At 47.8% G+C, this 24,316-nt stretch overlaps 1 protein-coding gene across 1 annotated transcript; it reads left to right on the forward strand.

Moving 5' to 3' along the window:
• Positions 1-10,433: 10,433 nt before the first annotated feature.
• ovca2 (OVCA2 serine hydrolase domain containing) lies at positions 10,434-12,645 on the forward strand. The gene is made up of 2 exons (XM_048557470.1): positions 10,434-10,660; positions 11,737-12,645. Exons 1-2 carry the CDS (start codon positions 10,471-10,473, stop codon positions 12,237-12,239), a joined length of 693 nt encoding a protein of 230 aa, XP_048413427.1. The 5' UTR covers positions 10,434-10,470; the 3' UTR covers positions 12,240-12,645.
• Positions 12,646-24,316: the final 11,671 nt, after the last annotated feature.

A 24,316-nucleotide genomic window follows, 5' to 3' on the forward strand; every position in this document is an offset into this window, starting at 1 on the left:
TGGACTCCCTCAAAAGCAAGGATGTCCGTCCTCAGACTGGGAGACCAAAACCACACACAATACACAAGGCGTCCTCTTCACAGCACACACTGCTGCTCAGCTTAGAGTCATCTGCAGATTTGGAGATATTGCATTGAATTCCTTCATCTAAATTGAGAATGTATATTGTGAACAGCTGAGGTCCCAGCACTGCCTGCCACTCTGAAAAGGACCTATTTACTCCAACTCTCTGCTTCCTTTCTGACAACCAGTTCTCTATCCATGTCAATACATTACCTTCGATACTGTGAGCTTTAACTTTCTTTACTGAACTGTTGTGTGCAGCCTTGTCAAAAGCTTTTTGAAAGTCCAGATACACATCACTGACTGATTCACCCTTGCCCACTTGACTGGTCACACCCTCAAAAAATTCCAGAAGATTTGTCAAGCATGATTTCCCTTCAGTGAATCTACACTGACTTGGACCAATCCTGTCACCGCTTTCCAAATGCTCGGTTATTATATCCTTAATAATTGACTCCAGCAACTTGCCCACCACTAATGTCAGGTTAACCAGGCTATAATTCCCCATGTTCTCTCTCCTTCTTTTCTAATAAAGTAAGGTTACATCAGCTACCCATCTGGACCTCTTCCAGAGCTGAAAGGATGTTAAGGAGTCACACTGAGCTGGATAACAGTCGAGAGGCTGGAATGGGATAATGTGCAGATCCTGTCCAAAGGTTGTGGAGATGAGGGGGGAGAAAGCACTATGTTTAAGGTCACAGTGAAAATGTTGTTTGTGATGTTGCTGAGGAAACATCTGAAGCTGAACAAGAAGCAGAAAGCTGCAGCAAATTAAAATGGACCTGTGGGAACACAGAATATAGAGCACAGAACATAGAATGTTTCACAGAGCAGGAACAGGCGCTTCACCCCACCACGTCTGCGCTGACTGTAATGTCATTCTAAACTAACCCATCTGCCTGCACATGGTCTGTATCTCACAGTTGTCCAGAAGTAGGAGCATGAAGAGCCCATTCAGCCCTTTGAACCTCCTCTACCATTCAACAACATTGTGTCTCATCTGGTTGTGGTCCCAATCTATTTTCCTGTCTGCCATCCCTGCACCTCCTACCTCTGTAACCCTTGATTCTTGTTTGTCAAAATTCTGTCCAACTTGGCCTTGAGTTCATCCAATGACCCAGTCTCCACTGGTTTCTAGGGAAGAGAATTCCACTGAAAAAGAGGGAGAGACAGAGGGAGAAAGTGAGGGGATTTTTAGGTTAGGTGGGTTAGACATGGGGAAATCAGGAGTAGGCAATGGGCCTTGGTGTGATGCTCTTTTGAGGAGTGGCATGGACTTGTTGGGCCAAATGGCCTGTTTCCACACTGTAGGGACCTTATGATGATGAGTGTACAATGGAAGATGGGGTAGAAAGTAGAGACAGGAGCTCATGGCCAGGGAAGGGAGGTGGAACCTCATGGAGAGGATGCTTCATCCTGTGGGAGATTCAAGAACCAGGAGTCACTCTTCCAAAATAAAGTGTTGCCTATTTAATACAGTGATGAGGAGAATTTCTCCCTCAGAGAGTTTTGGAACTCTCTTCCACAAAGGCCAGTGGGAACAGAGTTGTCAAATGTTTTGAAGGTAGATGTGGACAGTGAAAGATTATGGGAGGAACGTGGGAATGTGGAGTAATCAGATCCACCACGACCGTATTGAATGGCAGAATATACTCAAGGGGCCAAGTGGCCTAATCCTGATTCATGTGACCTGGCAGTAGAAGCATCAGTAGCAATTGGGTGGAAAGTCAGCACTTTGACAAAGTTCACAAGTTTCTCACACAGTGATGTTGAAAGGCCAGCCTGGAGCAGCCAGTGTGATGTTGTAGGAAAGAAGTCAAGAACAACTTTGTTCTCTGGGACAATCCTAGAATAGTGTGTGTAGGTTTTGACAAAGCAGAATGAGGTTTGGAAGGGCTCAATGCGATCCAGTGTTTAACAGAGCAGTGTGTGATACAGATATAACCAAAATGAACACATGCTTACAAATGTCCCATTGTGCTGTTATCTGTACATTAGAGGATGTGTTGTTTTGTGAGGATGAGCTGATATGCTGAATTGCCACACAATTAACACTCCTGCTAAGGTGTTGTGTCCCTGTGCAAATACAAAGGCTAATGTTGTTATGTGAAAAACTGTGTCAATTTATTCGGTTTGATTTCCATTCAGGTAAGAAACTGTGTCTGTTCTCGAAATATCAACAGTGAGGACAGGAGGCTGTAGATATTCTGACTGTTATTAACTGTTCCCGCAGACTCACTTATCACACCACAGAAAACGACCTGGGCTCCTCTCTGCATTTTATTTCAAAGCATGAAACAAAAGTTGAAATCTTATTTGGAATGTTACAAGAAAAGAATGCAACACATAACGTTTATTTATCACATTCAACCAAATCTTTAGCACAGCCCAGCCATTATTTTAGTATCATTTTAAAAGATTGGGAAAATTAGGTCATGTGGAAGAAGGAGTTTACATTTATTTAATGTCTTTCAGGATTTTGAGACACTAAAAATGTAGTTTCAAGTGCGGTCAAGCAAAGTGAAGGTGTGAACACTCCAGAGCTAGAAAGTCCACTTTATTAATCTTGGTTGGGTGGGGGTTTGTTCTGAGACTGTTACTGTTCACTAAGCACTGCATGAGTTGGTACTGATCTCAAATAAGAGGTTGGAGAAAATTCTGGCCCTGGTATTTTGTTTTCAAATGTTTCAGCCGTCCTTCCACATTGTGGACAATACGATGGCTCAGTGGTCAGCACTACTGCCTCACAGTGCCAGGGACCCAGGTTCGATTCCCCCCTCAGGCAACTGTCTGTGTGGAGTTAGCACATTATCCCTCTGTCTGTGTGGGTTTCATCCAGGTGCTCTGGTATCCTCCCAGAGTCTAAAGGATGTACACATGTGATGGATTGGCCATGGGAAGTGCAGGGTTACTAGGGTAGGGGGCGTGAGACTGAGTGGGATGCTCTTCAAAAATCCGTTGACTCAATGGGCCAAATGACCTGCTTCCATAATGTAGGGGTTATATTATTTCTTCTCAAAGTGCAACACCAGAGGGCAGGTCTGACAGATTTCCACCCCAACCTCAAGTTCACCTGGGCCATCTCCAACACATCCCTCACCTGCCTGGACCTCTCTGTCTCCATCTCAGGCAACCAGCTAGAAACTGATGTCCACTTCAAGCCCACCGACTCCCACAGCTACCTAGAATACACCTCCTCCCACCCAACCCCCTACAAAAGTTCCATCCCCTATTCCCAATTCCTCTGCCTCCGCCACATCTGCTCCCAGGATGAGGCATTCCACTCCCGCACATCCCAGATGTCTGCGTTCTTCAAGGACCGCAACTTTCCCCCTTCAGTGGTTGAGAACGCCCTTGACCATGTCTCCTGCATTTCCCGCAACACATCCCTCACACCCCGCCCCCTGCCACAACCGCCCAAAGAGGATCCCCCTCGTTCTCACACACCACCCCACCAACCTCCGGATACAACGCATCATCCTCCGACACTTCCACCACCTACAATCCGACCCCACCACCCAAGACATTTTTCCATCCCCACCCTTGTCTGCTTTCCAGAGAGACCACTCTCTCCGTGACTCCCCTGTTCGCTCCACACTCCCCTCCAACCCCACCACACCCGGCACCTTCCCTTGCCACCGCAGGAAATGCTGCACTTGCCCCCACACTTCCTCCCTCACCCCTATCCCAGGCCCCAGGATGACTTTCCATATTAAGCAGATGTTCACCTGCACATCTGCCAATGTGGTATATTGTATCCATTGTACCCGGTGTGGCTTCTTCTACATTGGGGAAACCAAGCGGAGGCACCTCCCAGTCGCGAACCATTTTAACTCCCCCTCCCATTCCTTAGACGACATGTCGATCATGGGCCTCCTGCAGTGCCACAATGATGCCACCCGAAGGTTGAAGGAACAGCAACTCATATTCTGTTTGGGAACCCTGCAGCCCAATGGTATCAATGTGGACTTCACAAGCTTCAAAATCCCCCCCTCCCCCACTGCATCACAAAACCAGCCCAGCTCGTCCCCGCCTCCCTAACCTGTTCTTTCTCTCACCTATCCCCTCCTCCCACCTCAAGCTGCACATCCATTTCCCACCTACCAACCCCATCGCGCCTCCTTCACCTGTCTGTCCTCCCCCGATTGACCTATCCCCTTCCTACCTCCCCACCTATATTCTCCTCTGTCCATCTTCGGTCCACTTCCCCCTCTCTCCCTATTTATTTCAAAACCCTCTCCCCATCCTTCTCTCTGCTGAAGGTTCTCGGCCAGAAACGTCAGCTTTTGTGCTCCTGAGATGCTGCTTGGCCTGCTGTGTTCATCCAGCTCCACACTTTGTTATCTTGGAAATATCACTGACTGTTTCAGCTTGGAATTTCCTTCAGACTCCCCTGACTGGAACGGTCAGCTTTGATGGAAGATCTGGAGATATCACAGTTAAACACACACACTGCTAACCGACCAGGATAAACCAAAGGAAATTCCCAGTGACCATTTCAATAACAAAATAAATAAAGCAGTGATATCAACATTTTTATACACAGCTAAATGTTTCTGTATTCTTCCATAACTTTCTGCGTTACTTTTAATAGAATCCTGACCCACTTCTCTGTTGGCTAAGTAGGTACTTTAATAACAGGACATTTAGCCAAAGGACATGGTAGTGGTGCTCGAGTTAGCTTGAGCAACCAGCAATAGGATGGAGGTTAGGAGTTCTTCAAGACCAATCCCCTGCGTTTGTATTTACATAGAAACAGAGAGGAGTTGGCCATTCGGCCCCTTCAAGCTCCTGTCTGCTCGTCAATAAAATGGTGGATTGATCCAATTATTCCATATTCCTGCTTGCCCCTGAAAACTTTTCACATCAAAGATCTTAATTCCCTCTGTCTTAAAAATGCCCAAAGTGTCTGCCTTCCACTACCTCTGGAGGAAGACAGTTCCAAAGATACGGTAGTTGACTTGCTCGCCGAGCGGGTAAGTTTGCTTGCTGATGTTTTGTCACCACGCTCGGTAACACCATCAGTGTTCCTCCGGTGAAGTGTTGGTGTTCTGTCTCGCTCGTTATTTGTGTGTCTCGGTCTGTTGGGGTGGGCAGCATCACTTCCAGATTTGTTTCTTAGTGCTTGGTATGTGGGGGTCCAGTAAAAAAAAACCCATTAGCTTACCCAACACTGCTTCTTTCATATAATGATCATTTCTACGTCTTCGTCTGTCTTTGTCATCGATTATTGGCATGTTATTTGTAAAATGTTCTGCTCATCTCTGACTTAAATGGGTGACAGCATGTTTTAAAATAGTGACCTCTAGCTCTGGATTCATCTGCAAGAGGAAACATCCTCTCCCCATCTACCTCATCTAGAGATAATGGGAACTGCAGATGCTGGAGAATCCAAGATAACAAAGTGTGAAGCTGGATGAACACAGCAGGCCAAGCAGCATCTCAGGAGCACAAAAGCTGACGTTTCGGCCTAGACCCTTCACCGAAATGTCAGCTTTTGTGCTCCTGAGATGCTGCTTGGCCTGCTCTGTTCATCCAGCTCCACACTTTGTTACCTGGTATAGATCCCTGGTTCTGCCCTGAACCTTATATATTTCAATCAAGTTGCCCCTTACTCTTCCAAACTCCAGCAGGCACAGGCCTAGCATATTCTGATGTGACTGCACAACTGAAGCTTCAAAACAGGTCGAGAAGATAACAAGTGCCACTAATCCTCACTCAGGAAATGATTTCTGATGGTGCAGCCATGTCAGTGAATAAGGAAAATTAACCATGACCTTCAGGAAGGATTCCACTCACATCTCTTACAAAACCTGTAGCAAAAAAAAATCACGTCCTTATGGAATCAAAAGTATAATTGCTAATTGGATTGAAAATTGGCCTGACAACAAGAAGCAGAAGGTATCCATTAAAGGAAATTACTTGAGTAGAGCAGCTGTGATTGATAGAGTCCCACAGGGATAAATCCTTGGACCTCTGCCTTTTATTATGTGGTTTATGAGAAGAATGATTGATTTTCCTGATGGTCGAACTCTGTGGAAAAAGCAAGACATGTCAACAATTTGGAAATTGTTTGTTCGGGAATAAGAGGCCAGGGCCCTGAGGGAGATGTTGCAAATGCCTGTTCAGTACTGACAATCGGCAGGAAGACCAGGTAATGACCATTATCACCGTGACTGACAGATGGATTTCAGCACATACAGCAGGGAGGAGAAGATTGAGACAGTTGACAAAGGCAACAATAGTCCCACCACAACAAGAGGCAGCCGTTACCAAGGGACATGTGTCAAGATATATAGCTGAGTGAATCAATATATTATATTTGACTAAATAGTGTTGATGCTCTGTGACACATTTCCATCTGGCTTTGATCTCTGGAAAGAAAGTATTTGCATTTATATAGTGCCCCATATGACCTCAGGACACCTCAATGTCAATGATGTACTTCTGAAGTGACAGCTAATTTGCGAGCACTCAAGTCCCACAAATGCCATGGGTAGACATTGGCCTAGTGATATTATCATGAGATTATCAATCCAAAAACTTCAGTAATGTCCTGGGCACCCAGGTTCAAACCTGAGTTCATTCGGTGAAATTGGAATTCAATAAAAAAAAATCTGGAATTAAAAATCTACTAATCACCACAAAATCATTGTAAGTTGTCAGGAAAAACCTATCTGGTTCACCATCGCCCTCCAGGGAATGAAATCTGCCACCCTCACCTGCTCTGGTCTACATGTGACTCCAGACCCACAGCAATGTGGTTGACTCTCAACTGCTTTCTGAAATGGCCTGGCAAGCCGCTCAGTTGTATCAATCGTTGCAGACTCAAAGCAATGAAACCAGACGGACCACCTGGCATCAACCCAGACACCGAAAAACAAATAGACAGCCCTGTCGACACTGCCAAGGCCTCCTCGCTAACACCTGGGGGTTAGTGCCAACACTGAGAGACCTGTCTCACAGACTAGTTAAGCAACAGCCCAACATAGTCATACTCACAGAATTATACCTTACAAGGTCCCAGATACTGCCATCACCATCCCCGGATATGTCCTGTCCCCCCGGCAGGACAGACCCAGCAGAGGTGGTGGCACAGTGGGATACAATTGGGAGTGCGTTGCTGTAGGAGTCCTCAACATGTACTCTGGATCCCATGAGGTTAAACATTGGTCAGGAAACCTCCCGTTCATTACCACATACCGTCCTCCCTCGGCTGATGAATCAGTAGTCCTCCATGTTGAACAACACTTAGAGGAAGCACTGAGGATGGCAAGGGCACAAAATGTACTCTGGGTGGGAGTATTCAATGTCCACCACCAAGAGTGACTCGGCAGTAGTACTACTGATCGAGCTGGTCGGGTCGTACAGGATATAGCTGCTTGACTGGGTCTGTGGCAGGTGGTGAGGGAACCAACAAGAGGGAAAAACATACTTGTCCTTGTCCTTGCTAATCAGTCAGCTGTAGTTGCATCTGTCCATGACAGTATTGGTAAGAGTAACCATTACACGGCCCTTGTGGAGATAAAGTCCCGCCTTCACATTGAGAACAGCCTCCATCGTATCGTGTGGCGCTATTACCATGCTAAATGGGAGACTTCACACAGATCTAGCAATTCAAGGCTGGGCATTCATGAGGCTCTGTAGGCCATCAACAGCACCAGACCTGTACTCCAGCACAATCTGTAACCTCATGGCCTGGCATATTCCCCACTCAACCATTAACATCAAGCCTGGGGAATCAACCCTGGTTCAATGCAGAGAGCAGGAGGGCATGCTAGGAGCAGCACCAGGTATACCTGAAAATGAGGTGACAATCTGGTGAAGCCACCAAACAGGATTACTTACATGCCAGACAGCGAAAACAGCAAGTGATAGACAGAGCTAAGCAATCCCACAACCAACGGATCAGATCTAAGCACTGTAGTCTTGCCACATCCAGTTGTGAATGATGGGTGGACAATTTAATAACTTAAGGCTGAAGCATTTGCAGCAATTCTCAGCCAGAAGCCGGGTGGATGATCCATTTCGGCCTCTTCCAGTGGCCCCAGCATCACAGATATCAGTCTTCAGCCAATTTGATTCACTCTATGTGATATCAAGAAACAGTTGTACACACTAGATCCTGCAAAGGCTATGGGCCCTGGCAACATTCCGGCAATAGTACTGAAGACTTGTGCTCCAGAACTTGCTGCTCCCTTAGCCAAGCTGTTCCAGCACAGCTACAACACTGGTATCTACCCAACAAAGTGGAAAATTGCCCAAGTATGTCCTGTACGTAAAAAGCAGGACCAATCCAACTCGGCCAACTACCGCCTCATCAGTCTACTCTCAATCATCAGTAAAGTGACAGAAGGGGTTATCATCAGTACTATCAAGTAGCACCTGTTCAGCAATAACCTGCTCAGCGATGCCCAGTTTGGGCTCTGCCAGGTTCCGTCAGATCCTGACCTCATTCCCGCCTTGGTTCAAATATGGACAAAAGAGCTGAATTCCAGAGGTGAGGTGAGACGGACAGTCCTTGATATCAAGCCTGCATTCGACCGAATGTGGCATTAAGGAGCCTCAGCAAAACTGGAATCAGTGGGTATCAGGGGGCAAACTCTCCAGTGGTTGGAGTCACGCTGGACACATATGAAGACAGTCATGGTTGTTGGCGGTCCATCATCTCTGCTCCAGAACATCTCTGCAGGAGTTTCTCCAGGTAACATCCTCATGCCAACCATTTTCAGCTACTTCATCAATGACCTTCCCTCCATCATTAGGTCAGAAGTTTAGGTGTTCATCGATGATTGCACAATGTTCAGCACCATTCGTGACTCTGCAGACACTGAAGCAGTCCATGTTCGCATACAACAAGATCTGGACAATATCCAGGCTTGGGCTGACAAGTGGCAAGCAATACTCACACCATACAAATGCCAGGCTATGACCATCTCCAATAAGACACAATCTAACCACCGTCCCTTGACATTCAATGGTGTTACCATTACTGAATCCCCCACGATCAACATTCTGGGGATTACCATTGACCAGAAACTCAACAGGACTCAGCACATACACACAGTGCTACAAGAGCAGGCCAGAAGCAAGGAATACTTGGCAAGTAACTCACATCCTGACTCCTCAAATCCTGTCCAACATCTACAAGGTACAAGTCAGGAGTGAATTCTCCCACTTGCCTGGATGAATGTAGACCCAATAACTCTTGAAGAAGCTTAACACCATCCGGACAAAGCTGTCTGCTTGATTGGCACTACATCCACAGCAAAGCTCAGTCGCAGCAGTCTGTACCATCTACAAGATGCACTGCAGGAATTCACCAGAGAGCCTCAGGCAGCACCTTCCAAACTCATGACAACTTCCACCTAGAAGGACAAGGGTAACAGACACATGGGAACACAACCTCCTTCAAGTTTCCCTTCAAGCCACTCATCATCCTGACTTGGAAATATGTCACTGTTCCTTCACTGTCACTGGGTCAAAATCCTGGAACTCCCTTCCTAAAGCCATTGAGGGTAAACCCACAGGAGGAGGACTGCAGCGGTTCAAGAAGGCAGTTCACCACCACCTTCTGAAAGGCAACTAGGGATGGGCAAGAAATGCTGGCTCAGACAGTGATGTACACATCCCGCAAATGAATAGGGAAAGAACATAGGAGCATGGGAAATAAGAGGAGACCATTCAGCCCGTCGTAGCTGCTGTGCCATTCCAACTGTTCATGGCTGATCATCTATCCCTATATATGTAATTTCATAAACATCCAGAAATCTATCAATGACGAATAAACATACTCAATGATTAAGCCTCCACAGCAAATTCCAAATATTCATCACCCTCTGATCAAAGAGATTTCTCCCCAGTTAAATGGTCTGGCTCTTATGATGAAACTATGTCCCTTCCTTGATATAGAACCACCAGCCAAAGAGAGTTTCCTACCTACACTCATCCAGGTACACCATCCAAGGATGTTGTAGCTACAATGAGATGATGGTTGAAGGTTCGTGCAGCATAGAGAAACCCTTTGGCCCACCATATTTTTGCTGACCAACAAACACCAAATCTCACTAATCCAATTTATCTACGCTTGGTCCATAGCTTCTTACGCCCTGGTATTTTAAGTGCATGTGTGGATTTATATATTCACCCACAGCAATGGAAATTAAACACAGTGTTCTTTTTCTTTTATGAATACATTAAAATGTGCACAACTGAAGTTGGAAGTAGCTGATCTGTGTAATTTTACGCTTTTTTTAGTGTCATTTTAAATTGACTTAGTTGGGTAGGGGAGTGAATGTTGGCGTTGGGGGATAATCTGTCGGCCGGGCATTGAGTGCGTGGCTCTTAGTTGTCCAGTCGGGCGAGTTTGGTGGCGGGCTCTGGTCGGTGGTAGTTGCCTTCGCTGTAATGGCTCCGCCGGTGTTGCGGTTGCTTTGCGTTCACGGTTACCGTCAGGACGGCGGGAGTTTCCGAGATCGGACTGGCTCTCTGCGGAAAGCCCTGCGGAAACGCGCCGAGCTGCTGTACGTGTCGTCTCCGCTCAGGGTGCCCCTTTCTCTGGGGGCTTCAGCTCGGCCTCCCGCAGTTGACGGTGACGGTGAGTCTAGAAGCGGGGAGCCGGCCTAGGCGAGCCCCGGGAGGGAGGCGGGCCTTTTGTGGGGAAGGCCGCAGTAATGGACTGCAACCTCGGGGCGGGGTGCCTCTAATATAAAAGCGGAAATTTTGCAGTTGCTGCGAATCTAAAATCAGAATGAAAATGAAATACTGGGTATTTCTAGCTTTACCTTTGATTTTTAAATTCCCAATGTGTTCGAATGCCCTTCCCTTTTGTGACTTTGGTCCCCAGACGGTGGGGCTGACTCTGAAAATTTATCAGAGGGGTAACTAGCATAAAACAACAAAAGTTGCTGGAAAAGCTCAGCAGGCCAGGCAGCTTCTGTGGAGAGAAGTCAAAGTTAACATTTCCAGTCCAGTAACCCTATCTCAGAACTCCAGTTAATTCTGGAGAAACGTTAACTCTGATCTCTCTCCACAGATGCTGCCAGACCTGCTGAGCTTTTCCAGTAACTTTTGTTTTTGTTTCTGATTTACAGCATAAGAAGTACTTCTGGTTTTTATTTTGCATGAATCAATCCCTTGCATTTATTTACCATCTTTAAAGTAGCTCAAAGATCCCAAGCTGCTTCCGGAGTCTGTAATCAGGTGAAGTTTGACACTGAGCCACATAAGGAGATAGTCAGCCGAATAACCAAAATTTGGTCAAAGAAGTAAGTTTTAAAAATTGCCTTAAATAAGGGAGGAGAGAAGGTGAGTGAAATGCAGATAGAGGCAGGTGAAGGCATGGCCACCCAATGGTGGAGCAAGCAATTAAAGTCAGTGGTTTGTGAGAGGCTTACAGGACTATACAGAGATGAAGAGGCTGTGGCCAGGTTTGGAAACTAGGATGGGGCTTTTAAACTTAAATTGTTGTTTAACCAGCATGGGCACCAGATTTTGAGTGGACCTGCAGCTGCCCACCCACACGCAAAACCAAAACCAAAACATCCATCCTGACGATGGGTAATAATACTGTCGTCAAGCTATCCTGCATTTCAAGAACAAATAGTTCTTACACTGTGGCCCAACATTTCACGTGTGGGAAAGTGATAATTCTGGTGTGTTTCATTGATTCAGGGACTCAAATGGGGGAAACTGAGGAAGATGGCCGTGGCTGGTGGTTCTCAAACCCAGCTGAAGACAGTTTCAATGCTTTGGATCATGTGGAGAGCTGCAAAGGTCTCGAAGAATCGTTGGAGACTGTCTCCAAAGCCATGGCTGAGTTAGGCCCATTCGATGGTATCATGGGTTTCAGCCAAGGAGCAGCTCTTGTGGCAATGGTCTGTGCCCTCAAGCAGAAGGGAGACCCCAGATTCCAGTTTGATTTTGCAATCCTTGTTGCAGGCTTTAAGAGCAGATGCACGCTCCATGCGCATTTCTATCAGGAGCCCATCGCTGTTCCGTCTTTGCATGTGTTCGGTGACACTGACCGGGTCATCGCTGGACAATTAAGCCAGGACCTGTCCACATCCTTCGTCGATCCTGTGATTCTTACTCACTCAGGAGGTCATTTTGTTCCTGCTGCTGCTGCTCAGAGGCTGGTTTACTTGGAGTTCCTGGAGAGGTTTCAGAAGAAATAACCCGAGCCACAAATAGGTTGTATCGTTAAACATTTTCTGCTGGGAGATCTTTGAGATGTGATGTAAAGTTGAAGAAATAATTCCAGATTGATCATCCAGAGGATAGTGGATGGGCACAGAAGACCCAGCGTTGCATTGTCTACCTGTTGTAAGAGACCCTGGGGCCTAGTCTGAATCTCTCACTCACATACGTTTCTCCTTAATTATTCCTGATCCTGTCCAACTCTTATCGGTATATGATTTCCCAAAGGGTCACTGGACCTCAAACAGAATTGGGAACTCAAGCTGTTTCTTCCCCAGCCCAGGACCAACCACGAGTGACTTTTCTGCCTCCTTTCCTATGAAAGTTGGTCCTCTCAATGTGACAATGTCATGTGCAAATAAACCATGTCATATTTAGAACAAAGGAAGATTAAAGGACTAGACTTGCATTATTTTTTCTGTTGGCTGTGAACATCACTGGCAAGCACAGCATTTTGTTGCTCGAACGTACTCAGCGCCTCTACATTCGCTGGACATCTCAGTGGGTTTTCTAAAATTTCTTCTTTATGGGTGTGTGCATCACTGGGACGGCCAGCATTAGTTGCCCGTCCCTAATTCTCTTTGAACCGAATGGCTTGCTTGGCCATTTCAAGGTACAGTTGAGAGTCAACCACATTGCTGTGGATCTGGAGTCATGTGTCACAGACTGAGAAAGGATGGCAGATGTTGTTTCTTAAAGAACATTGGTGAACCTGATATGTTTTTAAAACAATTGATTTAGTTTTATGATCACCATCACTGAGGCTGAGTTTATACATTTTTTTTTAAAAACAACTTGTTGACATTTTTAGATATTTGCTAACCAGCCTTCTCCAGGAAACTTCTCTGGAGCAGGTGAGACTTGAATCCAGGCTTCTTGATGCAGAGGCAGGAACTCCACCATTGCGCCACAAAAGCCCTGGTTTTTAATTGGTCTGTTTAGATGTGTTATGACACCTCTGGAATAGGTCGGACCTGAACCTGGATCTTCCATGAAAGCACTCTATTCCAGGTCTTGTTAATTGAATTTTAACTCCACCAGCTGCTATAATTTGAACTCATGTCCCCACAGCATTAGCCTGGGCCTCTCCGGTACTAGTCCAGTGATGTTACCTCTGCATCACCGTCACTCCATGAGCTATTCACTTTCTCCTCCTGCTCTGGTCACCTTGAACTGGGCCGATTTGAACTCAAGGTGGTAGAAAGCAATTTTTGGTGCAAGGTTGTCCTATCACACACCCTGACTCACTTTTTAGTTTCCTTTAAAGTCACTGGCAGATCTACTTCCACTCCAACTAAACATTTGTGTTTCCAAAATGCCTTGTTCACGTAGGCTGGTGCTTACCAAATGTTTTCCCATGTGACCCGGGGAGAGTGAGAGGCTGAAAGCAGGAGTCTGTTAGAAGGGAGCAGGGCTATTCAAACTCATGCAGAGCTTCATGGCCTCCATTACTGCTTCAGAGCTGGCCTCCATTACTGCTTCAGAGCTTGCCACCTTGACCTCAAATGGGATTCCTACTCTCACATCAGAAACCTCTAGCCTAGATACACCCCTACTCCCACATGCCTGCATACAGTTCCTATGTCCTACATTCTTAATGTACCCCTGTTGACAACCCTCAGTTGTCAGGCAGGAATATCCAGTGGACAAAGTGGGAGCAGATGTGCAGCCTCGAGACTCACAGTCTTCATAATGCGTACCTGTTGGATTGAACAAGCCAAATCTACCTTAAACACCTTCAAGCTTCATGTCATCAAGCAGTCAGGTCCCCTCCCATTTGCTGATTGAACCTGGTCTTGGCAGAAGGGGAAGCTGAGAGTGGAGGCTGGAAACAAGCTGCTTCCTGTTAGATGAGGTGAAACTCCACCTGACCCCATGTGCATGCGATCTAAAACACTGAGGGTAACATAATGGGAATAGAATGGAGAATAGTGTCCCTAATCCACAATCCACCACAATTGGTAATTGGTGAAAATAAGTTGAAATCCAAGAAAGGGGAGTGAAAATTGTGAGATAACAAAGTGTGGAGCTGGATGAACAGAGTCCAGGCCTGAAACAGCAGCTTTTGTGCTCCTAAGATGCTGCTTGGCCTGCTGTGTTCATCCAGCTCCACACTTTGTTATCTCGGATTTTCCAGCGTCTGCAGTTCCCATTATCAGTGAAAATTGTGAAGTGTTTTGGTGCCTAAGGAAGATGATCCATGAGGCTCGCTGGAATACTCTGATAGCTAAGCAGGTTTTGTGGAATGGGAAGACATGGTATCATGTGCATAATTAAGTTGTTTGGCCTGTCTTGCATACACTGGCTCTTTCGTGGAGCCTCCCATTTGGTTTCCAGTAGCCCTGTAATTGTTTTCCATTCGAACATTTATCCAGCTCACTTCTGAACATTACTGTCTAATCTGTTTTTAACACCCTTCCGGGCAGATCATTCCAGATCACAATAGCCACATTGTGTAAAATAAAAACTTACCGATGTTACCTCTGGTTCTTTCGCCAATCAGTGTAAGCCTGTTTCCTGTCACTGCTCAGCCTCTAAGATTGCAAATGGCTCTCCTTATTTCCTCTGTTAAAACCTTTTGTGAATTTGAACACCTCTATTAAATCTTCCCTTATCATTGACTCTCAGAATTGCTGTGGTGCAGAAGGCAGCGGGGGTGGGGGGGGAATGCAATCAGCCTGTCTTATCTGCACTGACACCGCAAATGAGCATCATGAAATTGTGCTATTCTTCTGCTTTTTCCCTATAGTCCTGCACATTGTTTCTATTTAAATAACCATCCATTGCCCTCATGAATGCCTTAATTGAATTTGCCTTTGTCACATTTTCAGGCAGTGTTTCCAGACCCAAACCAGTTTTATCGAGAAAAGGCGTTTTAACTCACTTTGTGTTTGCTTCTTTAGAAATAATTTTAAGACCGTCCTTTTTGTTTTTTATCCTTTTAAGAGCAGGAATGGTTTTCCCTATCTACTCATGCAGCCCACTCATGATTTTGAAAACTTATCAGATCTCCTCTTCACCATAACCTCTGTAAGGAGAACAGTGCCAACCTGTCCTATCAATCCTTATAACCCTTTCCTACTGACTTCAACTTTGCTCAGCTTCCTGATGCCACACATGAAAATTCCTTGACAGAAAGTACCGTAGCCTCCTCTCTGGTCTTCGGTGCCTCCCATCATCATTCTCAATCAGCTCTTCATCTTTCCTTTGGCATTCAGCTGCTCCCCTCCAATCTGCAATCTCCTGTAAAGTCCCCTACTCCAGTGTCAGACTTTTCACCTTTCCTAAGGCGTTAGCTCATGCAACTCCTTGCATCAAAGTTATGTTTAGCTGTACATCTAACTGGATTGAGCAGAACCTAAATTGATCCACTGAAGGACAGAAAGTAGTAAACTAGTTAATGATAGCTTGATTAGATTACCTAGTGTGGAAACAGGCCCTTCAGCCCAATAAGTGCACACTGCCCCTTGAAGCATCCCAGCCAAACCCATCCATCCTCATTCCCCTATAACCCCCATACCCCTGAACACTACGGGTAATTTAGCATGGCCAATCCACCTAGCCTGCACATCTTTGGACTGTGGGAGGAAACCAGAGCACCCAGAGGAAACCCACGCAGACACGGGGAGAACGTGCAAACTCCGCACAGACAGTTACCCAAGGCTGGAATCAAACCCGGGCCCCTGGCGCTGTGAGGCTGCAGTGCTAACCACTGAGCCACCGTGCCACCCTATTGATGTGACTCTGTGCTGTGGAGAGCCATTGAGTCATAATTGTTCCCTCTGCTGAGGTGGTAGATTGTTATTTGGGGAGGGAGGACATTATGTTCATCTGGTCTCAACAAGGACACCTCATTGAGGGATGACTGAGGCAAAACTGGGGGACACCCATCCAAGGACTCCTTGTTTAGGTGGGGGGGGCTCTGTGGGTTCAACTGAAGGGTGGTGTGAATGGAACAAGAGACTTTACATGTCTGTACTGGAATTTAAGACAGATTGGTAGATAATTTCATGACTTAAAAGGCCATCAAGGTAAATTTGGATCATTGGTTTCTGAACTCCATCCTGCCATCAATCAGTCATGATCTGTTTGAATGGCAGAGCATGATGGAGGAGCCTGCCTCTTTTCCTGTGTTATTGTTGTGAACTGCAGGTTGATGGGGTTATCTCAACCGTGGATCTCAATTTACACCAGCCATCTTGCTATTGGGTGTTTTTTCAGGTGAATTAACAGACCATCCCTCATGCTAGATCCCAAGTTGTGTAAGCCAGGCTACCTGCAGCCTCCAAGCTGGCACGTTGACTATTCCTTCCAAGCTGGAAAAGCATCCTGATTGCCTTTGGCTCCATCTATGATGGATTTATTTGGAAATGGAAGATGACAGGAAATAAGCAGGGACCTCCAGAGAGATGCTTGCTAACAACCTCACAGCAGATGGCTTGACGTATTGACAATAATTTGATATAAAATCAAATGATTCCTGTTAGAGTGACAGTCACTCAATGAGGTCATACTATCAATTCTGGCAGAAGCAGAAATTTGTTTGGTTTGTAAAACATGTACTTTCACAGTCATTTGACTTTGGTTTCTCCCCAATCTTAAGTCAGTTCAGAACAGTAACAGAAACATCTTCTCCCGACTACCCTATCAAATCCTTTAATCAGTTTAAAGGACCTCTATCAGGTCCATCTGTCAGTCTCCTTGTTTCCGAAGGAAAGCTGGAGTTGAGAAGCTCACTCCATAAATGCCCACTCTATATAAAACACACACAGTGGGTAGATTTCTTTTGAAGAGATTAGGGTCACAGCTCACTATCTCAACTGTTGTACTTCATAAAAAGATGTATTTTTGTCCCTATTTCTGATTTCAAACATCATTTAGCTGTGAACGGTTTGGGATGTTCTGAGGGGGTGAAAATCTTTATACCAATGAAAGTGTGTCTTTGATAAAGCATTTTTTAATATTATACAAACTCCCAGGATGCTTCACAGATCACCAGTGAAAAATGGGCACCAGAAGAATATATTTGACCAGAAGCCTGGCTGACGAGCTGCTTTATAAAGAGAGCCATAAGGGAGGCCACCGGGACACTGAGACCGAGCCATGAGGGAATCGAAGGGTCCAAATGGGACTTGGCCTTCTTGAGCTGCTTAAAGAATTGGTCTGATTACTTTGTGTTTCCATGATGTGGAGATGCCAGTGTTGGACTGGGGTGAACAAAGTCAGAAGTCACACGACATCAGGTTATAGTTCAATAGGTTTATTTGAAATCACAAGCTTTTGGGGTACTGCTCCTTTGTCAGGTGAGGTGAATCACCTGACAAAGGAGCAGCGCACTGAAAGCTTGTGGTTTCAAATAAACCTGTTGGACTATAACTTGGTGTCATGTGACTTCTGACTTTGTTTCTGCAGCTTTTGAGAAATCCTTGTACTCAAATGAAGTGAAGGACTGGGAGAGAGGAACGTTGTCCAGGACTAGTGAATTTCCCACATTATTGAAAAAACACGGGGTGATCCTGTTAGTACATTTGTTAGCCCAAAAGAGATGAGCACAAGTTATACCTATTGTTGTCAACTGTGGTGTAACCTGCAATAAATTTTAAAGTAGAGATAATGGGAACTGCAGATGCTGGAGAATCCAAGATAATAAAGTGTGAAGCTAGATGAACACAGCAGGCCAAGCAGCATCTCAGGAGCACAAAAGCTGACGTTTCGGACCTAGACCCTTCATCAGAGAGGGGGATGGGGTGAGGGTTCTGGAATAAATAGGGAGAGAGGGGGAAGCAGACCGAAGATGGAGAGAAAAGAAGATAGGTGGAGAGGAGAGTATAGGTGGGGAGGTAGGGAGGGGATAGGTCAGTCCAGGGAAGACGGACAGGTCAAGGAGGTGGGATGAGGTTAGTAGGCAGGAAATGGAGGTGCGGCTTGGGGTGGGAGGAAGGGATGGGTGAGAGGAAGAACAGGTTAGGGAGGCAGAGACAGGTTGGACTGGTTTTGGGATGCAGTGGAGGGGGAGGGGAAGAGCTGGGCTGGTTGTGTGATGCAGTGGGGGGAGGGGAGGAACTGGGCTGGTTTTGGGATGTGGTGGGGGGAGGTGACGAACTGGGCTGGTTTTGGGTGCAGTGGGGGAAGGGGAGATTTTGAAGCTGGTGAAATCCACATTGATACCAGAGATAATGGGAACTGCAGATGCTGGAGAATTCCAAGATAATAAAATGCGAGGCTGGATGAACACAGCAGGCCAAGCAGCATCTCAGGAGCACAAAAGCTGACGTTTCGGGCCTAGACCCTTCATCAGAGAGGGGGATGGGGTGAGGGTTCTGGAAAAAATAGGGAGAGAGGGGGAGGCGGACCGAAGATGGAGAGAAAAGAAAATAGGTGGAGAGAGTATAGGTGGGGAGGTAGGGAGGGGATAGGTCAGTCCAGGGAAGACGGACAGGTCAAGGAGGTGGGATGAGGTTAGTAGGTAGCTGGGGGTGCGGCTTGGGGTGGGAGGAAGGGATGGGTGAGAGGAAGAACCGGTTAGGGAGGCAGAGACAGGTTGGACTGGTTTTGGGATGCCGTGGGTGGGGGGGAAGAGCTGGGCTGGTTGTGTGGTGCAGTGGGGGGAGGGGATGAAATGGGCTGGTTTAGGGATGCAGTAGGGGAAGGGGAGATTTTGAAACTGGTGAAGTCCACATTGATACCATTAGGCTGCAGGGTTCCCAGGCGGAATATGAGTTGCTGTTCCTGCAACCTTCGGGTGGCATCATTGTGGCACTGCAGGAGGCCCATGATGGACATGTCATCTACAGAATGGGAGGGGGAGTGGAAATGGTTTGCGACTGGGAGGTGCAGTTGTTTGTTGCGAACTGAGCGGAGGTGTTCTGCAAAGCGGTCTCCAAGCCTCCACCACCCAAGACATTTTTCCATCCCCTCCCCTGTCTGCTTTCCGGAGAGACCACTCTCTCCGTGACTCCCTTGTTCGCTCCACACTGCCCTCCAACCCCACCACACCCGGCACCTTCCCCTGCAACCGCAGGAAATGCTACACTTGTCCCCACACCTCCTCCCTCACCCCCATCCCAGGCCCCAAGATGACATTCCACATTAAGCAGAGGTTCACCTGCACATCTGCCAATGTGGTATACTGCATCCACTGTACCCGGTGCGGCTTCCTCTACATTGGGGAAACCAAGCGGAGGCTTGGGGACCGCTTTGCAGAACACCTCCGCTCAGTTCGCAACAAACAACTGCACCTCCCAGTCGCAAACCATTTCCACTCCCCCTCCCATTCTCTTGATGACATGTCCATCATGGGCCTCCTGCACTGCCACAATGATGCCACCCGAAGGTTGCAGGAACAGCAACTCATATTCCGCCTGGGAACCCTGCAGCCATATGGTATCAATGTGGACTTCACCAGTTTCAAAATCTCCCCTTCCCCCACTGCATCCCTAAACCAGCCCAGTTCATCCCCTCCCCCCACTGCACCACACAACCAGCCCAGCTCTTCCCCCCCACCCACTGCATCCCAAAACCAGTCCAACCTGTCTCTGCCTCCCTAACCGGTTCTTCCTCTCACCCATCCCTTCCTCCCACCCCAAGCCGCACCCCCAGCTACCTACTAACCTCATCCCACCTCCTTGACCTGTCCGTCTTCCCTGGACTGACCTATCCCCTCCCTACCTCCCCACCTACACCCTCTCCACCTATCTTCTTTACTCTCCATCTTCGGTCCGCCTCCCCCTCTCTCCCTATTTATTCCAGTTCCCGCCCCCCATCCCCCTCTCTGATGAAGGGTCTAGGCCCGAAATGTCAGCTTTTGTGCTCCTGAGATGCTGCTTGGCCTGCTGTGTTCATCCAGCCTCACATTTTATTACCTCCAAGCCTCCGCTTGGTTTCCCCAATGTAGTGGTAGCCACACCGGGTACAGTGGATGCAGTATACCACATTGGCAGATGTGCAGGTGAATCTCTGCTTAATGTGGAATGTCATCTTGGGGCCTGGGATAGGGGTGAGGGACGAGGTGTGGGGGCAAGTGTAGCATTTCCTGCGGTTGCAGGGGAAGGTGCCGGGTGTGGTGGGGTTGGAGGGCAGTGTGGAGCGAACAAGGGAGTCACGGAGAGAGTGGTCTCTCCGGAAAGCAGACAGGGGTGGGGATGGAAAAATGTCTTGGGTGTTGGGGTCGGATTGTAAATGGCGGAAGTGTCGGAGGATGATGCGTTGTATCCGGAGGTTGTTAGGGTGGTGTGTGAGAACGAGGGGGATCCTCTTTGGGCGGTTGTGGGGGGGTGCGGGGTGTGAGGGATGTGTTGCGGAAAATACGGGAGTCGCAGTCAAGGGTGTTCTCGATCACTGTGGGGAGGAAGTTGCGGTCCTTGAAGAACTTGGACATCTGGGATGTGCGGGTGTGGAATGTCTTATCGTGGGAGTAGATGCGGCGGAGGAATTGGGAATAGGGGATGGAATTTTTGCAGGATGTTGGGTGGGAGGAGGTGTATTCTAGGTAGCTGTGGGAGTCGGTGGGCTTGAAATGGACATCAGTTACAAGCTGGTTGCCTGAGATGGAGACTGAGAGGTCCAGGAAGGTGAGGGATGTGCTGGAGATGGCCCAGGTGAACTGAAGGTTGGGGTGGAAGGTGTTGGTGAAGTGGATGAACTGTTCGAGCTCCTCTGGGGAGCAAGAGGCGGCGCCGATACAGTTATCAATGTACCGGAGGAAGAAGTGGGGTGTGGGGCCTGTGTAGGTGCGGAAGAGGGACTGTTCCACGTAACCTACAAAGAGGCAGGCATAGCTGGGGCCCATGCGGGTGCCCATGGCCACCCCCTTAGTCTGTAGCAAGTGGGAGGAGTCAAAAGAGAAGTCGTTGAGGGTGAGGACGAGTTCAGCTAGGCGGATGAGGGTGTCGGTGGAGGGGGACTGGTTGGGCCTGCGGGACAGGAAGAAGCGGAGGGCCTTGAGGCCATCTGCATGCGGAATACAGGTGTTTAGGGACTGGACGTCCATGGTGAAGATGAGGTGTTGGGGGCCAGGGAATTGGAAGTCCTGGAGGAGGTGGAGGGCGTGGGTGGTGTCACGGACGTGGGTGGGGAGTTCCTGGACCAAAGGGGAGAAATTGGAGTCCAGATAGGTGGAGATGAATTCGGTGGGGCAGGAGCAGGCTGAGACGATGGGTCGACCAGGGCAGGCAGGTTTGTGGATTTTGGGAAGGAGATAGAAACGGGCGGTGCGGGGTTGGGGAACAATGAGGTTGGAGGCTGTGGGTGGGAGGTCCCCTGAGGTGATGAGGTCATGAATGGTGTTGGAGATGATGGTTTGGTGCTCGGGTGTGGGGTCATGATCGAGGGGGCGGTAGGAGGTGGTGTCGGAGAGTTGGCGTCTGGCCTCGGCGATGTAGAGGTCAGTGCGCCATACTACCACTGCGCCACCCTTGTCTGCGGGTTTGATGGTGAGGTGGGGGTTGGAGCGGAGAGAGCGGAGGGCTGCCCGTACGGCGGGGGAGAGGTTGGAGTGGGTGAGAGGGGTGGAGAGGTTGAGGCGGTTAATGTCTCGACGGCAGTTGGAGATAAAGAGGTCGAGGGAGGGTAGGAGGCCTGGGGGTGGTGTCCAGGAGGAGGACTTGGGTTTGAAGCGGGTGAAGGGGTCAGTGGAGGGAGGGTTAGGTTCCCGGTTGAAGAAGTAGGCATGGAGGCGAAGACGGCGGAAAAACTGCTCTATGTCCAACCGGTTCTTCCTCTCACCCATCCCTTCCTCCCACCCCAAGCCGCACCCCCATCTACCTACTAACCTCATCCCACCTCCTTGACCTGTCCGTCTTCCCTGGACTGACCTATCCCCTCCCTACCTCCCCACCTATACTCTCTCCACCTATCTTCTTTTCTCTCCATCTTCGGTCCGCCTCCCCCTCTCTCCCTATTTATTCCAGTTCCCTCTCCCCATCCCCCTCTCTGATGAAGGGTCTAGGCCCGAAACGTCAGCTTTTGTGCTCCTGAGATGCTGCTTGGCCTGCTGTGTTCATCCAGCCTCACATTTTATTGTCCACATTGATACCATTGGGCTGCAGGGTTCCCAAGCGGAATATGAGTTGCTGTTCCTGCAACCTTCGGGTGGCATCATTGTGGCACTGCAGGAGACCCATGATGGACATGTCATCTAGAGAATGGGAGGGGGAGTGGAAATGGTTCGCGACTGGGAGGTGCAGTTGTTTATTGCGAACCGACTTATCTTCTTTTCTCTCCATCTTCGGTCCGCCTCCCCCTCTCTCCCTATTTATTCCAGAACCCTCACCCCATCCCCCTCCCTGGTCTAGGCCCGAAACGTCAGCTTTTGTGCTCCTGAGATGCTGCTTGGCCTGCTGTGTTCATCCAGCTCCACACTTTATTATCATAAATTTTGAAGTATATTTTCTCAAGTGTGGGTAGGATCGAACTGGTCACTTCTTCTGATACTGCTGGTACCTGTTGCACAGGCAAAACATGGTCAAATTGTTGTTTTATTGCAGTCACTTATTATCATAGAATCCCTAAGGTATGGAAGCAGGCCCTTCAGCCCAACAAGTCCACACCGAACCTTAGAGCATCCCTCCCAGACCCATTCCCCTCTGACCCACCTTATATACCCCCTCTACCTCCCTGAACACTAAGGGAATTTAGTATGGCCAATTCACCTAACCTGCAAATCTTTGGACTGAGAGAGGAAACTGGGGGACCCAGAGGAAACCCACACAAACAGCCGCCCGACGCTGGAATTGAACCCGGGTCCCTGGCGCTGTAAGGCAGCAGTACTAACCCCTGTGCCTCCGTGCAGTCTTTTTATTTCCCATTCAGCCTTCTGTCAAAACCTTCTAGAATACAAGAGGGGAAAATGGCCAACTTACTCCACACCTTCCGGTTTGACCCTGTTACCAATGCTAGGAGCTGTACACAGGAGTCCAGTATTATTTTGACGCCTCATTCTGTTCATCCATCCATCCTTCCATTCAATGCATTTTAGTTTGGAGCACTTGATACTTTGGCCAAGATTAGGACACTCCATGTTTTTGACTGGTTGCTGGAATAGTGCCTCCTACTTATTCCAGGACTGCCTCAAACCAGATGCAACATGAATCCAATGTTACAACATGGCTCAGTAGTTAGTGCTCTTGTTAATATTACTGTTCCTTCACTGTCACTGGGTCAAAATCCTGAATACCCTTTCAAACAGCACTACAGGTGTAACTACACCACATGGACTGCAGTGATTTAAGACGGTTCACAACCATGTTCTTGAGCTCAGTTAGATGTGTGCAAAACCTTTGGCCTTATCAATGAAACTCTCACCCTGTAAAATAAAAAAAATTAAAGAAACATCCAGTTGCAGGGCAGTACTTATTATTTATAACAGTGGGATCTCAATGATGAGGCCCTGTCTACCATTTCAGGTTTATCCCACAACTAACAGCATGAAGACAGGTTATGTGGATGCCTACCTCATTGCCATTTGTGAGGACTTGCTCTGGGCTGATTATCCATTTCCTGCCATTACAACAGTGACTACACTTGTAAACATAGTTTCCTGTGGGCACGAAAGGTTCCACACAGATGAAAGTTCATTCTTGTTGCGTATATTTTGGTGCATTGTCAAATACTGCAATGTTTCTTTCCTGAGGGGCAAACCTCAGTGGCCTGGTGAGGCACATGTGTCGAAGCCTTGGTGTTCCTTATCAAACTCTGCCTGAGTGACACTCCGGGCATAAACTCGCACAATGTGGAAGCAATGTTTCTGGTTTATCACTCCCCACATTGGGGAGATTCCCAACTGGGCAGGAGTGAACATTGCAGAGACATTTCAGTTTTAGGTGCCACACGTCAGACATTTGGCAGAGAGCCAGTAGGCTGATTTCGGAACTGGGTGGAAATTTGCATTTGTCTCTCATTGAACCCAGAGATGCTGCGCTGTAACGGATGGTAAATCCTCTGGAGTTACACGGGAAAAAACAACATGTTTTATTGCAATAGAAAACAATCCTCCTGTTAGTCATCTTCCTCCACCATCAGCACCTGTCATCTGCGGCTTGTGGCTGTAAAAGCAGCT

This window comes from Stegostoma tigrinum, chromosome 27 (genome assembly GCF_030684315.1).
Source record: "Stegostoma tigrinum isolate sSteTig4 chromosome 27, sSteTig4.hap1, whole genome shotgun sequence".
NCBI classification, from domain to species: domain Eukaryota; kingdom Metazoa; phylum Chordata; class Chondrichthyes; order Orectolobiformes; family Stegostomatidae; genus Stegostoma; species Stegostoma tigrinum.